The sequence below is a fragment of the Pelodiscus sinensis genome, chromosome 1, assembly GCF_052426305.1.
Source record: "Pelodiscus sinensis isolate ZL-2025 chromosome 1, ASM5242630v1, whole genome shotgun sequence".
NCBI lineage: Eukaryota > Metazoa > Chordata > Testudines > Trionychidae > Pelodiscus > Pelodiscus sinensis.
In genome coordinates this window covers 217,842,774-217,860,936 of record NC_143052.1, presented here as the reverse complement: position 1 = coordinate 217,860,936, position 18,163 = coordinate 217,842,774, and the positions used below count along the sequence as shown (strand labels likewise).

The 18,163-nt window shown below is 46.3% G+C and overlaps 1 protein-coding gene across 2 annotated transcripts in view; it reads right to left on the bottom strand.

Moving 5' to 3' along the window:
* The window catches only part of GEMIN8 (gem nuclear organelle associated protein 8), a 40,929-nt gene that overhangs the window by 13,585 nt on the left and 9,181 nt on the right, over positions 1-18,163 (bottom strand). Inside the window, exons 2-3 of one of the 2 annotated variants that reach the window (XM_075914529.2) lie at positions 17,782-17,818; positions 13,168-13,615 (exon numbers count right to left, since the gene is read on the bottom strand). In XM_075914529.2, coding sequence (XP_075770644.1) covers positions 13,168-13,615; positions 17,782-17,784 — 451 coding nt within the window. In that variant the 5' untranslated portion in view covers positions 17,785-17,818. The remainder of the gene's footprint in view (positions 1-13,167; positions 13,616-17,781; positions 17,819-18,163) is intronic. The other variant, XM_089775122.1, reaches the window with a different exon arrangement.

Below are 18,163 nucleotides of genomic sequence, written 5' to 3'. Positions count from 1 at the left end.
AGCGAAAGATTCTGACATTTACATGGCTATTATTAAGACTGGGTATTAATCCACAAACTGAATGAGAACAGCTCACACCTCTCAGAGCTATGCATTTGAAAGGTTTTCTTTGTAACCATAAGGACTAGAAAATTAATCTTTTAAAAATGAAACTTTAGATACTGTGCAGCCATATTCTGGGGCAGATGGTAGATTATGTGACCAATTTTGTGATCATGGAATTGCAGAAACTATGACCCTTGTTATGTCTCTGTGACAGGACGCGCCGCCCCCGTGCTCCTGATGGCGGCCCGCCCCACACTAAGCCCGCTGTCGCCCTGACCCTTCTGGGCACCACCCGGAGAGCGGGGCCGAGCTGCAGGGCCTGCTCCGCCGCCGCGGCCCAGCTGACGGGCGGCGCAGCGGGGGCGGGGCCTGCGGCGGGGCAAGGACGTACGGCGGAGGAGGAGCCTACGGACGCGGCGCCTGACGTCATCAGGGCCGGACGTCAGCGCGGGTTTTAAAAACAGGCCCGGGGGAGCAAAGGGGGGAGGAAGGAGGAACGGAGGGAGAACGGAGCAGGAGAGGGCGAGACGGAGGGAGAACAGAGTGAGAGAGGGCGAGACGGAGGAAAGAGCGAAGGAGGACGAGGAAAGGCACACAACACGGAAGGGGGGAAGTAGGGTAGCACGAGTTGGTGAGAAGGCCCACCGGGGGGGGACCTGAGTCAACGGGGAGCAGGACGGGGCTCCCACGTTACAGTCTCCTTAAAATGTTGGTCTTTCACTCGGCTTTATTTATCCCAAAGTTTTATACCACCTCAAAACTTTTAAAAAGTCTTTAGCTACTGTAATAATCCCCTTCTCCCCATTTCCCATGCACAAAGGGTTACAGTTGATCTGATCATTCTTATTTTAATAGCTTATTAGAATGGGTTCATTGTTTCCTGGTCCCTGCTTCCACTTCCCGGGAGGAGACAGTGGTTGGAGTTCTGCCAATGTATGTCCCTTCAGGACTCATCAGGGCAAGAGCAAGGAATTGACGGGCTAAGGTACACTCATTTTGGAGACCAGAAATACCAGACGTTTCCTCTGCAAAAGGAGCCTCGTAAGGGTTTCCAGCCACAGCGGGTTACAGGGCAGGCAGCAAACGCACAGCCTGAGGAGAGGAGTCCACAAACACAGAGCTGAATAGGCAAGCAAGTCAATGGGATGGCTGCTTCTGAAGAGCTACCAGAGGAGCAGGAGACAGGGCTCTCTACTAGAGCTGCTCTTATCAGCATGATCTCATGAGCTCTTTCCCCAGCAGCTGCAGCTGCTCTCCCAGGCTCCCCTGGAGGGGAAAAGAATGTGAAGGAGAGTAGGGGAGCCAGTAAGAGCAGCTGCAGATGCCAGCAGTATAAGCAAATAAGCAGGACTAACTTTGGAAAATTGCTAGCGTAGCAGACTCCAATGCCAGGAGTAGTTCTAGAGGAAAGCAGAATCCTAGAATCCCCCATGAGCTATTCAGATAGAGTCCCTTAGCACTCCACAGCCCCGCACAGACCATTCCTTCCCTCCTATAGCTGGAGGCATCTGCAGTTTGTTTTCCTCCCTATTCCCTGGAAGTGTCTTTCACATGCAGCCCAGTTTAGGGTTTTGAGGTTTGGCAAGACTCTTGTCCCTCCATAGGGACAGGATCCAGGCATGGGACTCTACCAGACTGCTATGAGGAATTGTGCTACTCAGCTATAATACCACTCCACTGCGGGCTTAGCAAGATGCTCTAACATGCACACCCACTCTCACTATTCTGATGCATTAGCTCCTGCAACCCCTTACCTTTTTTTTTTTAAATTGTTTAGATCAGTGGCAACCATTGGCTCCAGTTTTCTGTTTCTAGCCAAGGGGAACTGCAGGAAGCAGTAGCCTGAGCCACGCCACTTTCCATGGCTCCCCGTGGCTGGAAACAATGAACCAGAGCAAATGGGAGCCAGGAGGTTCCATGGCTACAGAGCCTTTAGGTAAACAAAGTGGTGTGGGCTTGCTAGTGGCTTTCCCGAAGTGGGCTCACAGAACAGTTTGAGAACTACTAGTTTAGACTATGTTGTATGCCAAATCTTGCCTCTGCTTCCTTTTAGTACAGCAGTGGGCAATAATTGGCACATGGGCCAGATGCGATTTGCCAGGATTAGCCTTGCGAGGACGTCATCGCTGAATTTACCCGCACCTCCACAGGTGCAAGTGCTTGTACCTCCTGTTGGCCATGGATTGCTGTTCCTGGCCAATGGGAGCTATGGGAAGTGATGTCTCAGTCCACGCAGTTTTCTATAGCTCCCATTGGCCAGGAACAGCAATCCATGGCCAATGGGAGCTGCAAGCACCATACCCACGGAGGTGCAGGTAAATACAGGTATGGCATCCTGCAAACCAGATCCATCTTACTGCCTAATCCTGTTCTAGGTGCTAGAGTTCCTTCCTAGAAGTTGGCTATTGAAGAGCTAACAAAATATATGAAGCTCAGGTTGTATTTGAAACAGTTAACCACGGATGAAAGCCCAGTTCATCATTAATATCCTAAGCCGTCCAGTGCCTCCTTTAAATTAGCTATTATTCTTATAGAAGCTCTACAGCGCAGTCTTCAGAGTTTGCAGGCTGTTGGATCATTATGAAATTCACATCTTATACACAAAAGCAATATATTTTAACATGCTCAAACAGTCTTTCATGAAACTACAGATATGTGGGCATGTCCATCCATCTGCCTCTATCAAATGTAGACCTAAGTCTATGTTCTGGAAGTGCACAATTATAGTTATATTTCAAGACAGAAATACATGTTGGGGAAGTGAGAATTCTGCCACTGCTTTCCTGCATGGAGGGCTTAATTCTTCTGTTATCTGCCTCCAAATAAGGGATGTAAAATCCTGTTTAATCAGTTAACTGGTTCAACATTATGTCTAATTAGTTAGGGTATGTCTACACTACAAAGTTAATTCGAACTAACAGCCATTAGTTCGAATTAACTTTAATAGCGTCTATACATACAAACCGCTAGTTCGAATTTAATTCGAACTAGCGGAGTGCTTAATTCGAACTAGGTAAACCTCATTCTACGAGGACTAACGCCTAGTTCGAATTAAGTGGTTTGAATTAAGGGCTGTGTAGCCACTTAATTCAAACTAGTTGGAGGCTAGCCCTCCCCAGCTTTCCCTGGTGGCCACTCTGGGCCAAACCAGGGAAACATTTCTGTCTCCCTCCCGGCCCCAGAGCCCTTAAAGGGCCACGGTCTGGCTACGGTGCCTGTGCCAGTTGCAAGCCTGCCAGCAGCCAGCCAGCAGACCCTGCATCTGGCATGGCATGAGCCAGCCACCCGTTGCCACCCAGCCCTCCGCCTCTTCCCAGGACCAGGCTGGCGGCTCCCAGGAGCCTGCGCGGGGCCGCAAGAAGTGGGCGCCCGCCTGGTCTAGTGGGGAGATTGTGGACCTCATCGAGGTTTGGGGGGAGGCCTCCAACGTCCACGACCGCACTAGGCACAGGAACGCGGCCGTCTAGGGCAGGATAGCTGCCAGCCTGGTCACCAAAGGCCACATGCAAACCCAGGAGCAGGTTTGCATGAAAATCAAGTTGGTCCAGTGAGACCCCCGACCCTGAGCTCAGAACATAAGAACATAAGCATGTCCGTACTGGGTCGGACCAAAGGTCCATCTAGCCCAGTAGCTTGTCTGCCGACAGTGGACAGCACCAGGTTCCCCGGAGGGGATGGACTGAAGACAATGACCAAGCGATTTGTCTCGTGCCATCCATCTCCAGCCTTCCACAAACAGAGGCCAGGGACACCGTTCCTACCCCCTGGCTAATAGCACTCCATGGACCCAACCTCCATGAATTTATCTAACTTCTCTTTAAACTCTGTTATAGTTCTAGCCTTCACAACCTCCTGTGGCAAGGAGTTCCACAGGTTGACTACGTGCTGTGTGAAGAACTTTCGCTTATTAGTTTTAAACCTGCTGTCCATTCATTTCATTTGGTGTCCTCTAGTCTTTATATTATGGGAACTAATGAATAACTTTTCTTTATTCATCCTCTCCACACCAGTCATGATTTTATAGACCTCTACCATATCCCCCCTCAGTCTCCTCTTTTCTAAGCTGAAAAGTCCCAGTTTCTTTAGCCTCTCTTCATATGGGACCTATTCCAAACCCCTACTCATTTTAGTTGCCCTTTTCTGAACCCTTTCCAAGGCCAAAATATCTTTTTTGAGGTGAGGAGACCACATCTGTACACAGTACTGAAGATATGGAGTACCATAGTTTTTTACTTCCCCTCCTCCTCCTTCCCCTGGCTTCCCCCTTCCAGCTCCCTCCTCCCAGGTTTCCCCCTCCCCTCTCCCACCTCCTCTTTCCAGTCTCCCTAGAGGTTAATCCTCCACCCCCCAGTTTTGTTAAATAAAGAAAGTTTCTATTTTTGAACATGTGTCCTTTATTTTTTACATCAGGAAGGAGGGCTAGGAAGGGGTAAGTGGAAGGAGGTGAGGGAGGAATGGGGCACGAGCCCCTGATGGGGAAGACTGGGGTGGCTCTGTGGGCTCCTTGGGGTATAAGCTCTCCTGCAGGGCCTCCTGGATCATGACAGCCCCCCCAATTGACCCCCCCCCGGATGGCAGCCTGCGGCAAGTGCAGCTGGGCTGATGGCCGAGTGCTGTGATGTGCCAAGTGTGGGCACTCAGGGCACTCCAAGACAGGACTGCTTTGCTGTCCCTCATCGAGGTAGACAAGCAATCGGGGAACCCTGAGAACTGTCTGTCCGGGGTGGGAGTTGGGTCCCTTTAAGCACAGTCCTCTGCTAGCCCTAGGCAGCAGCTCCACACTTTAAGTCATAACCTGATGCCCTGACGGCACTGGTTCTGGGCAGCCTTAAATTCAGTTCAGGGTTCACTCAATGTGGACATGCTAGTTCGAATTAGCAAAACGCTAATTCGAATTAGTTTTTAGGTCTAGATGCACTAATTCAAATTAGCTTAGTTCAAATTAACTAATTCGAATTAAGTGAGTTCGAATTAGTGCTGTAGTGTAGACATACCTTTAGCCACTTGAAATGGGCAGGGCAGCGGGGGGCCAGACTGCACCCACTATGGGCGGGAGCTGGTTTGGCTGGGTTAGAGTGCCCCCACCCACAGCAGGCCCTGCTGGGCTAGAACAACCTCCTGCTTGCATTGGGTTAGGAGCTGCTCCAGCCTCCCGCTTAACCATAATTGGTAAGCGCCACCTCACCATCTACAAAGGTGAGGAACGTGACGATTCATCTGTTACAGGAAACATCATCCTAATCAAATTCCTAGAGCAGTGGTGGGCAACGTACAGCCCGTGGGCTGAATGCAGCCCATTAGGGATTCCTGTGCGGCCCACAAGACATTTTGTTAAGTGTTGCCTAACTGCAGGGTTGCTAGATTCCTTTGGTTTCCTCCTGCTTTTTTCCCCTACTGGTATTACAATATACAACACTGACTCTGAGAGCCCTGTTCTTCCTCTGCAGCCAATCAAAACTCTGCTACAATTCAATGGGCACATCTTGCAAATTCTAGGTATGCAAGTGCAGTTAGCAAAACTACTCTATCTTGGGAGACTGTCTCGGTTACGACAATCTTGCGGCCCCCCCTCCTGAGATAATGGAGGGCCTCACTAGTCTAGGTTGCCGTTGCTGTCCTAGAGCCTTTGAAGACACTGCCATGCTACAAGGCTGTTGCTGGGAAATGTGCCTCAAGACCTGGTATATAGCAATGAAGTACAGCTGTTTCCCCATCTCCCAGCTCATGAAGGGGGACTGTACACTAGAGTCATTTCCTCAGCCCTCAAGAGACAGTTCTCTCTCAGAGGTGCTATCTCCGACAGAAGAAACTTCAGTGATTGCAGTAGTGGGAAGAGAATGCTGACAGTTTCAAGTGGCAGCAGTCCTGGCAAAGCCACTGAAGTCAAGAGGACACGTAGGAAGGGAGTGCACGTGGGGGGGATGATTCTGCCACCAGACTTCGTGCTTTGGCAGCGGAGAGAGAAGAGAAAAAGATACTGGAAACCAATACCAAGAAACTGTTAGGACTGCTGGTGGGAAACAGAGGAGCTGAAGAGTGGGGAGGAAAATGTACTGTACTTGGGGGAAAATAATGGTGTCAAACAAACCTATCTTAATGATCTGTTTGATATTTAGTCCTGCTATGAGTGCAGGAGTTGGACTAGAAGACCTCTGGAGGTCACTTCCAGTCCAATGATTCTATTTGGAAGATTATATTGTTCCAAAGAAACATGAACACACCTGTTTAAATTAAAAAAATCACAAATGTGGTATTTCCATAAGTTAAAAATAGCATACTGAAAAATTCCCAATTTAATCCACCAATATTTACAAAATAGCAGAAGGCAGCAATCTTCACTGAATCAAAGAAACAAGATGATTTTTTCAAGATGCTGTGAAAGGGGAAGCGACTATGAATTTGAAAACCTCTGAATTTTCAAACACTCATATGTTACAAACATCTTATTTGATTATTATAAAACTTTTTAAATGGTTTCCTCTGGCTGGAAATCATGTCTGAAAAATGTTATTTGGACTAGTTTCATAAATTGGGAGGGTGTATATATACAGTCACTTGAAGCTGGGGGCTCTAATGGAAAAAGCTAGGCATGCCATTAACAATGGGCAGACTGCCATGCCTCAATAACTAACTGGCATGACTGTAATTTCCTCTGCTTTTCTTTGTTTTTAAATACAGGCAACTATCCCATTGCCATTTTATTACTGTGGTACAGTAGTTTGTGCATTGTTAATTCTATAATTAGCCTTGCATTGCAACACTATACCATTTTCCCTTTTATTAAAAAAAGAGCACAAAGAGAAAAATGCGATATAAGGCAAATCCGAAAGGTGAGTAATGTTTTAAAGACTTGGTTAAAAAGCATGAAATGGAAAATATGTGCAAAACTACTTTTCTTGTGTTATGTTTTTTTAATTCTTAAAACATGTTTCTGCAAACCTAAAAAGGCCAGTGTAATGTATTTTGTTAGGCGTTCCTGAAAAATTTGGGAATAGTACACTACGTCTGACACATGCAATAACATGGAAAAATGACTTTATGTTTTTCTTCTCAATAGCCAATAGGGATGTGAAAGTGTTACCATGCTCATCGCTTAACCTTCACAGTTATACACCGGCTCCTGGGGAGCCATGTGCCACTCCCCTCCCACCCTGGCTGCCTCTGTGTCAGAGGCAGCTGTGCAGGAAAGAGGCTCAGCAGACAGGAGCCACCTGCCCCCAGCATGTAACCGCTGAAACTTTCAGTGGTTACACATTTACTCAATTAAATGAATTTTAACATCCCTAATAGCCAGAGGGAAGATGTGAAAGCAATCACAAAACATCAGTTTCAGGTTAAATTAATGGAATCACCAGTTGAACAAGGAACCAAACAACAGAATAGGCAGCATAATCCAATACAATAAATAATGCCTTCATATATTTTAGAGATTTGTGCATTTGTCTGTCTGCTCGTGAGTCTCTCCATCCACCTGTGAATCCATTTGTTCAAGAATTTCTAAACTAGGAGTTGGCAACCTATGCTACAGCATGCATACCATAACTGACACGTGAACCGATTTTCAAGGGCATGTGGGTTAACAGCTCAGCCCCGCCCCTCCTCCCCCGCACAGCTGCTGGAGCCCTCCCTCTTCCCTGGCAGCAGGTTAGGCTGTGGTGTGAGGAGCAGCACTGGGGCTCCTCAGCGGCACCTCCTAGTCCAGCCCGGTACTGCATGGATATCTCTGATCGCCCTGGAGGTGCCTCTGTCACGTGGTCCCGGGCCAGTCAGGCCGGTGAGCAGCTGCCCGCCGCCGCTGCCCAGAGCCCCAAGCCAGAGTGTGTCTCCACCATAACGCTGAAGCAGATACAGAAAGTGAGTGTAGTCACACTGGGCCCTGCAGGGCGGGCTGGCCTGGGGTGCGCCGTGGGGAGCCCAGCTGAGGGGAGGGGAGCAATGGGAGGGTTCTACTGGGGGAAGGAGCTGTACGGCAGAGGAGCTGGCAGATGCAGAGATCCGTGAATAAGTGAAATCTTGGCACGCTACTTCTGAGAGGTTGCTGACCCGTGTCCTAAACATTAAGAGTTAGGACTACCACATTTGGCATGCAGTTTCCTCTTATCATAAATTAAAGCAAGGTCAGGGTTCGGTTGTGCGAGAAAAATGGGCTATGCCTGGAATGGGATTATTTACCATGACATGGAAATAGAGGTGCTGATAGGAGAAACAGTCATACTGCACAGTGACACCAGCAAGAGTGTTCAGCTGGGCACGGGGCTTTCCACATTGCTGGCCACTTGACCAGGTAAGTAGCCCCCTGCCCTAAGCCCCACCACATACCCAACCCCCTATCCTGCACTCTCACTTCCCCCCATCCTCCGCTCTGCCCTCATTCCTGTACCTCCACCCTCTGCTGTAAGCCTCCAGCCTCTGCCATGAGCACCCTCACTCAACCCTGTGCCTGACTCCTGCAGACCTCCCTCCCGCCCTGATTCCCCACACCTCCCAGCGAGGGATGTTAGGAAGTGTGTAATCCAGTAATTGGATAGCTGGCAAAAATTTTGTCAGTTCAATGATAATCAATAAGCTGTTGTGTATTTAAAGGCGCTTGAGAGCTGGCTGGCAGGCATGCTGTCTCAGTCCTGGCATGCACCAGGTCCCAGCAGCTACCCCCACTGTGGCCCTGCATTTAAATCCTTAAAGAGAAAACTCTGTCCTTACTGATATGTTAAGTCAGGCAGCAAGATTCCAAGTCTGCCAGTTTCAAAGCCTTAACTGTCAAAGTAAAGAGTCATTGCAGTGCATAGTGACACAACACAAAAAGTAGCTACTGAACCGATAATAGCCTACCGGTTCTTGAAGTCAGTATTGGTCTGTGGGTGGAGAAAAAACCCCATAAAATCTTAAGAAACAAGCTCTTATTTTCTTTTTTCCCTTTCACGATATACAACTTAGTATACCGGGATACACATAGTTTTAGTAATTCCACTGGCCAAACTTGTCCTGCCTACTTTCACTGCAGCTTTTTCTTCTCTCACTTCCTTGTTATTCATTTCCACTATCTTTCCAAAATACTACAGTCATCAGTCTCTCCCATTGTTCTGACACTTCATCCCTCACCAACCTGAATGTTATCCCCCTTTTTATATAACGTTCAAGATCCCTGTGTTTACCTTGAAGGCACTGCACATCTCCTCCCTTACCTACATCTCAACTCTTCCTACTCTCCTCCCACACAAGACAGTCTGCAAGACCCTTTCTACTAAAGTCAGTGAGAAGCTTTCCGCTAAATCTCATGAGCTTCAAATCAGTCATTAAAAGAGGATGTTTTAAAAATTAAGTGGGTTTAAGTTTAGTACTCCCTTTGTACTGAGGCAGAATCCTGTGGACACAATCACAGACTAAAGACTGCCATACTGCATACACAGAAGGGGATGGACTTACAGTTATACTCTATTTAGTAACTTATGAGTGCCTGAAAATGTACTAAATAACATTTGTAATATGTTTTTGCATATAACCACAGTAACAATCAATGAGATAGGCGCTGGATATGATGGAGATAAATCGGTCTATTCACCCTTCTTGGTCAGCATTATCTCATGTTCCTTATACTCCCCCTAATTCCCTCTCCTCATTACCCCATTTGTCTTTTTTGCCAACTACTGTCTCCATGACTTTCTGCATCCCACCCAGTTCTATATGTCTGGAATAAAATCCCAACTAATATACATCTTGCACTATAATCCTTCAAAAGAAAAATCTAAATCCTTTCCCTTCTCTGTAAAGCATGCTTGCCTCAACACCCATAAAACACCAGGTCTCTTTATTCTGATTTATATTATATGCTTATTTTCTCTTGTATTATTGGATTCTTAACTTCTTGGGAGTGTAGAATTGCTAATTGCTCAGCACAAATGGTGGTGTGTAGCACTATGTACTCTTGTGGCAGATACAAATAATTAAGAAGATATTATTGAACTTGAGCCCCCTTCATGGTCACTAGGCTACCAGGCCAGAACCAAGTCGAACTGTGATGGATGACAAAGAGAAAAATACCTAAGAGAGGACCCATACAAGGCAGATAATGTGATCGCTTTTATCTGCTTCCTCTACATTTATCTGAGAATCAATACAGCTTCAAGAATGAAAGCCAGAACAGGATAATGTCATGAAAGAGTTCAGCTTAATGAACCGTCTATACATTTCATTTGCTTTAAAAACAGTATTCAGGAAAATCAATTGCTCTATCTAATTAAACATAGCAGCACTATATCTTTCATTGTCCACAGGGTCTCAACAGAGCTCACCACTCTTCATTCTAAGCATTTAGTAGAGAACATACCATTTCTCCCTCCCTCTGCTTAGATTCTTGCTTTTTAACACTTCCTTAATTTAGTCTCAGCACTTGTGTGAAGCAGGTATTCACTATTAGTTGCATTTTACAGATGAGAACTGAGGCACACAGAAGGACCTGATGCTGCTCTCACTTACACCATGGTAAAACAAGAACAACTTCACTGAGCTGATTACACCTGTTTTTTTCCCCCCTCTCTACTCTGTGTTGATTAGGTCTCAACAAGAATACTGTGTCCAGTTCTAGAAGTCACTTTTCAAGAAAGATATGGACAAACTGGAAAAGATCCAGAGAAGAGCAACAAAAATGATTAAAGGTCCAGAAAACACGACCTACAAGAGAAGACTGAAGGAACTGGGTTTATTTAGTCTGGAAAAGAGAAGACTGAGGAGAGACACGATCACAACTTTCAAGTACCTAAATGATTGTTACAAGTAGGAGGGAGAAAAAATATTCTCCTTAACCTCTGATGATAGGAGAAAAAAACAACAGGGCTTAAATTGCAGCCAGGGAGCTTTAGGTTGACCATTAGAAAAAAAACTTTATGTGAGGGCAGTTAATGACTGGAATAAATTGCTTAGGGAGGTTGTGGAATCTCCATCATTAGAGATTTTTAAGAGTAGGTTGGGCAAAACACCTATCAGATGGTCTAGATGTTGCTTGGTCCTGCCATGAGGACAGGGGACTGGACCTGATGATCTCTCAAGGTTCCTTCCAGTTCTATGATTCTATGATACTTGGCCTCTCAGGGCAGGGAGCAATCAGCTAATCAGGGCCAGCCTCCTATAAAAGACTGCAGAGCTGAGGGGAGCTCACTCTCACCCTGAGCAGCAAGGGAAAAAAGGAGCTGTGTCCCAGTAGGGGGGGAGGGGAACCAGCAGCACCATGGAGAGAGCAGTGCGGGACAGGCTCAGGGGAGCTGCAGAAAAGCTCCAGACTGATACCTCCCAGGCTGTAGGCACTGGCACAAAGGCAGGACCTGGCTGACAGATGGTCCCTGGGCCAGAACCCCCCCCTTTCCACTTTGCACATACAGGAGCATGGCCATTACAGACTGTAGCTAGCCCTGAGGTGAGGGGCTAGATCAGTGGTCCCCAACCTTTAGAGGCTGCCAGGTGCCAGGGGGCGTGGCCGTTCGCCTGCCGGGCGCCCGGGGGCGGGACCCCCCCATAGCCACGCGCTCAGGGGCAGGGCTCCCCCCCCATGTGCCACGTGCCTGGGGCCAGCGTGTCCCCCCTCCAAGCGCCGCACAACCGGAGCCAGCACTCCCCCCTCCCCAAGCGCCGCGCGGCCAGAGCGCGGGCGGCGGCGCTCCCGGGGCCTGCGCTTACCGTGTGCCATGCGCCCGGGGACAGCTCCGGTACCATGCAGCGCCACGTGCCCGGGGCCAGGCCAGCCCCGAGCACTTGGTGGGCACACACAAATGCCCCCGCGGGCTCCATGGCGCCCGCAGGCACTGTGTTGGGGACCACTGGGCTAGACTGTGCGTTGCGGTTGGCCACTGAGGAAAGTGCGACACTGCAGACTGCACATAGCCTCGGAAGGAGGAGAACTGTGTGGGAATGTTCTGAAGTGGATGCCATGGATCAAAGGGATAACGCAGGTCCAGAGCCAAGAAGCGGAGACAGGAGAGCAGAGAAACGATGAGTGATTTGGTTTGCTTCCACAGATATACTGTAACAACTGAAAACACCTCTGAAGAGTCTTCAAGCTGTAGAAAGGACAAATGGTCAGACCTTGAACAGGTAGCATTGAGTACCTATTTCCCATGAGCAGGATAGGTGTAAATATGAAAATGTGCATCTTGCAAGTCGAGGGATGAAACCAGTCACCTCTTTCCAATGCTGGTATGATGGTGGCAAGTGTTACCATCTTAAACTTTTGTTTCTTAAATGACTTTGTTCAGTGCTACTCCATCTTGAAAGAGTACACAGCAGCTTCCTCTAGCATTAAATAATGTACCTAGGAATTTCCTTTGGGCTGTACATTTCAGGAATCTAGGATTTTACTAAATTTAACTTTAAGAAGCCAAGATTTTGAGAATACTGACATATTCATTTCTTCTGACTCAACTGACTTAAGTGTTAGTTTAAAATGTGAGCATCAAATGATTCAAGATTTTTAAATATTAATTTTTTTAATTTTATTTTAAAGGAAATAAGAGGGGGAGGGACAGCTCAGTGGTTTGAGCATTGGCCTGCTAAACCCAGGGTTGTGAGTTCAATCCTTGTGGAGGCCATTTAGGGATTTGGGGCAAAAAATTTTCAGGGATGGTACTTGGTCCTGCTGTGAAGGCAGGGGACTGGACTAGACCTTTCAAGGTCCCTTCCAGTTCTAGAAGATAGGCAATCTCCATTATTATTATTATTATCCAACAATTCAGTACTTGGGTATTTTTGAAGGAAAACATGAGCATGGTAGGGACAGAGTAATGGAAATTTAGAAATCACTCAAAGGCTCATTTTTTATAGAAAAAAATTATAATTAAAATATTAATATGATCTGTTCTTGCTGAGGAAAAAGATGGGAGATTTTCACTACCCATCTTAATGCTCCAGAAGCATTCAATTTCCCCCAGAATTGATCCAAATGCAGCATTTGCTCCTGAACAAACACATTCTACATCCACTCTCCAAATCATTACTCATTCTCTCTATGTAAAAAAACCACATGTATTTTCACTGGTTCATTTACATTTAGTACCAGTTACTCCTGTGTTACATTAAGGACATATTTATCCCAGGCTGAAATGGAAAGTATAAAATACAACCAAGGCCTGAACTTACGTAACTCCTGCCTGTGCCTCTCTGTCTGTGCAAAATACTGGCGGAGCTCCTCTGTGATCTCCATGTTGCTCAGGTCGCACTCTATCTCCTCTTCAGACTCAGAATCGTTCTCCATTTCAGAATCTCTGCCCATTTCCTGGCTCACTCCGGATCTACAGTGGGCACCTGGGTATTGCTGGGACCAGGAAGGGTAACGCATTCTGCTGTTTGGAGCGTATGGAGAATAGTTGTCAGCATCTGATGGGTTGCCTCCATCCCAATCTGAATAACGGCTAGTAGGAAAGGTTTCGGGTGGACTCCATGACAGATGATAAAAGGACTCCATGGCTTTCCTATAGGCATTTTTGTGCTTGTACATCCAGTGCATGGCTTGGTTGTAATGCTTCCAGTATCTTGCATACACTTGTTGATAATACCATGGCCGAGTCTCTTCATGTAGTGAGCCTTCCTGCAAAAAGCAGAAGTAGAGAAGAGAGACAATGTTGAGGTAATTAAAAAGCATTTTCATTCCAAATGCTTTACTTCCTATAATAACAAAAAACTCCATGTATTTTGGACAAGTGCTTAAAGCATGAACATGCTGTTCACTCTACTAGTCACCAAGGAAGAAAGTAATGAAAATGACTGCACCAAAGCTTTCCCCCCAAATCTCCTTTATTACAGTGGAAGCCACTCCTCTGGGGAAAAATGTTGAACTGTACTAATGCACACTAAGCTTGTGTAGACATAAATACAGGCAGTCCCCGGGTTACGTACAAGATAGGGACTGTAGGTTTGTTCTTAAGTTGAATCTGCATGTAAGTCGGAACTGGCATCCAGATTCAGCCGCTGCTGAAACTGATCAGTTTCAACAGCGGCTGAATCTGGACGCCAGTTCTGACTTACATACATATTCTACTTAAGAACCCCAGGCATCCCCAAGTCAGCTGCTGCTGAAACTGATCAGCGGCTGATTCCAGGAAGCCCGGGGCAGGGGCTTCCTGTAGTCAGCCACTGGTCAGTTTCAGCAGCGGCTGACTTGGGGACGCCTGGGACAGAGCAGCTGGGGTGCTGCCCGGTTGGTCCAGTAGTGCCGCCGCTCCTCGGCGCTACTGGACCAACACAGCAGCACCCAAGCTGCTCTGCCCCAGGCGTCCTGATTCAGCCGCTGCTGAATCTGACCAGCAGTGGCTGAATCAGGATGCCTGGGGCAGAACAGCTGGGGTGCTGCCCGGTTGGTCCCGTAGCGCCCAGAGCGGCGCTACGGGACCAACTGGCAGCGCCCCAGCTGCTGTACCACAGGTGTCCGGAGCAAAGCCACGGAGCACGGGGGCAACGGGACAGCCCAGACGCGCCGTGGCTGTCCCGCTGCCCTCGGGCTCCGTGGCTTTACTCTGCTTTGCTCCCCGTCCCCCTGGTCTGCAGACCAGGGGGATGGGGGGGGGGGGCAAAGCAGAGCCAAGCCGCGGAGGACGCAGCCAGCTGACAGCTGACCGCGCGCTCCGCGGCTTGGCTCTGCTTTTCCCCCCCGTCCCCGTCCCCCTGGTCTGCAGACCAGGGGGAGGGGGGGGGCAAAGCAGAGCCAAGCCGCGGAGCGCGCTGCCAGCTGACAGCCCAGACGCGTCTGGGCTGTCAGCTGACCGCGCGCTCCGCGGCTTGGCTCTGCTTGGCTCTGCTTTGCCCCCCCCCCCCGTCCCCCTGGTCTGCAGACCAGGGGGACGGGGGGGGGGGAGGCAAAGCAGAGCCAAGCCGCGGAGCGCGTGGGCAGCGGACAGCCCTGTCCGCTGCCCACGTGTTCCGCCGCTTTGCTTCCTCTCCCTGGTCTGCTGGAGACCAGGGAGAGGAACGGCCCCGTTCGTAACTGCGGATCTGACATAAGTCGGATCCGCGTAACTCGGGGACTGCCTGTACTCATGGCTTATTAATACAAATTAATCCAAATGCTACATAGGAAAAAGGTGAGCTGAAAGAGACTTGATTATTTCAAAGTGTGTATCAGATAAGTTACACACCATAAATACACAGGATTCATGTTAACATGCAAAGGGTACTGTGTCTGAAATTCCTCTACATTAATAAACTTATTTCGTTTAGTAATGCATTAACTAATCTCCTTGCCATAATAATTTCAGTGGGAGAGGTCAGATGGCAACTTAGTCATGTATCCATTAAGGTTTCAATAAAAAACACATGCTAAGCAAAGTGCTGTGCTGCTAATAAATCTCACTACTTTATTTATTATCGGCTACACTCTGAAAAAGGGTAATAAGTTCACTGACTGAAATAAACTAAAATATCTCTTTCCAGTTATAAAATGTAAACCAGCAACAACTGTTTTTGAAAATATTTGTTTGCCTGATGCAACAGTTTACCCACAGCTCTTCTCTAGCCTATAACACTGTAAGAGTGCAGATCCTCTATAGTAAAAGTAAATTATTATAGAAAAATATTGTATTATCAGAGGCACCAAGGAGGGGAGAAAGAGCCAGTGCTAGGGGGAGCTGTCTTAAAAGCCGGTAGAGCTACATTTAAAAGGTAGAGATGCAGCGCGGGACCCAGCGAAGCAGTCCCCACTCACACCGGGTGCTTGACTGCTGCGGCTCTGCCTTTTAAGTATAGTAAGAGATGCCTGACTCTTACTACATTTAAAAGGCAGAGGCACGGCGGGGTTAGCTAAATGTAGAGCTACATTTAAATTGCAGAGCTGCAGCGGGGGTAGTGAGCATCCCCCCAATTAACTAATTGAGTAGCACTACCCATGTACACTAGGGATGTTAGTCGCAATTTAACATCCCTAGTGCACATAGCTGGTGCTGGAGAAAGGCCAGGGATACTGGGAAGCTAAAGCATTCTTGGGATGGGATTATCCATTGTGTGCCTTTGGGGTGGTGCATCTGAGTAAGGGCTTTGGATGGATGGAAAATGTTGGATTTAAAAACAAGTTAGTCTCACTTCATTCATTTGGATATTGATGATGCAGCAACACATATCTGTTGAACAGACAAAAGCAATGAAATCTGTGTAAAAGCCTAATGCTCCCCCTTTAATGTATCTCTTTTGTGTAGTTATTGTATGTGCCTCAGGGGAGGAAGAGTTTTACTTGATCTATTTTCTTTTTTTTTTGGACCATACATTTGGCATATTTCAGACTTAAATGTGGAAGGTCATCTCCACATCTCCTTAAGGTAACTGTCAAGATAAAAAAAATCATACTTTAAAGATGTTATACTTCATAGCTAAAGTCCTGCCACTTGTTCCCCAAAGCCAATTTCCCTTCCTGCCTGCCAACAGCGTCTGAAAGCTTAAAAATGTTGGCAACATAATTTTAAGGTTATGTTTAAGGAGTTACAATAACAGCAAGTTTCAAGCTAATAAATCCCCCCCATTTCACTTAAACACTGGGTCAGGGATTGTGTCTCATCTATTTACACAATTCCTAGGTGTTGTACAAATGATTTTTTAAAACAGCCACCAAATTAATTTTTATGGAAATGCATAACAAATATTTGACTTTTTGGCTAAGACTTTATGGGTCAAATGTTCCTCATGCACTTCTAATATGCTAGTGAAACTCCACTGACTTCAGTGGATTTATTTTTGATTTACACATGTGTAAGAGGAGAGGCTGACCCTGCTGCTAGAATGTTCTTATTCACAACGGTGTTATGATATTCTACAAAACCCAGGATATTTAATGTTCTTACTTTGCTTTCATTATATGGCAATGTCACCCTGACTCTACTTCTTTAATGTATGGTCAAGAACAGGAAAATTCTGTGGTCAGGTCTAAGAAGTTTCATGGAGTTAGTTTTGGAGCACTTAGTTTAATGTTTCCCACTGAAATAACTAAAAATCAAGTTTGAGACCATCAGCAGAATAGTTAGCTAGCTTGACAATAAAGAAAAGTTTCATATGTTCTGTGTGTTCCCCAAGATGACAACATATCTTTTTAAAATACAAGAATTATCTTCCAGTCCTTTTAACCTAAAATGTTTCTAAATTGGACCTTGGTGATGATCTCACTGAAAACTTTAGAATACAGCTGGCTGATCTGGCTATCTGACTAACCCCGGTTTTTAATTTAGGGGGAGAGGAATACAAAGGGCCACTTCATGTAGACAGAATTGTGATTCTGGTGCCTAGCCAAATACTTCTGTGTTTGGAAGAAGAAAAAAAAGTGAGCCGAGAAAACCTCACTCTTTCACTGAATTTAAAAATCCATCTGTTGAAATAAAAAATTAAGGGGATGTTTTAGACTGGGGCAAAGAAGGAAAAAAATACATTACAATCTAACTTTGGAATACAGTTGCATGTCTGTGCTTTTTCAGCTGTCATATGAATGGAAATATAGAGGAGTTTTTCAATCTAATAAAAGCTATAAATTTAAGAAGAGTGATCCTCTGAATTCTCTGTTATTTTCCTGTTATATGTCTCTAGACTCTTCTCTAAGGGAACCAATCTAACAATACTTGTAATAAATTAATTTTATTTTGAATGTACTTTAACTACTTTAAAATATAACTCTTTTAAATGAGTGCTGATGGTTTGATACAATTTTCTTGTATATGTAGTTAATGTATAAAGTGTGCATTGGCTCATTGTCTCAGATACACAGTGGAAATAAAAAATGCTTACCATCACCTGTGGAGTTTGCTTCAATGATCAACGTAAACTAGAAAAGAAAATAATGTTTTTTAATTTATAAATTTATAATTTATAGTTACAAACACAGAAAGCATCTCTAGTGAACCCTAGTATCTACAGACAAGAGTCAACAGATGGGGGTTTTTAAGTGATCAGAGAATACCTGAAACCTCTTGTGAACCCTAGTATCTACAGACACCCCTGCAACCTAGAATGCTGGAAGAGATAAATAAACTTTGTCTTATCCTCCTTTTTGTCCTCCACACAATAGTAGCTTCCTCTACTTCTAGGTATCTTCAAAATTAATGACCTTGAATGAGAACCACTTGGTTTTATCTCTCAGCAGCATCTCCAGAAGGAATCCTATAAAACT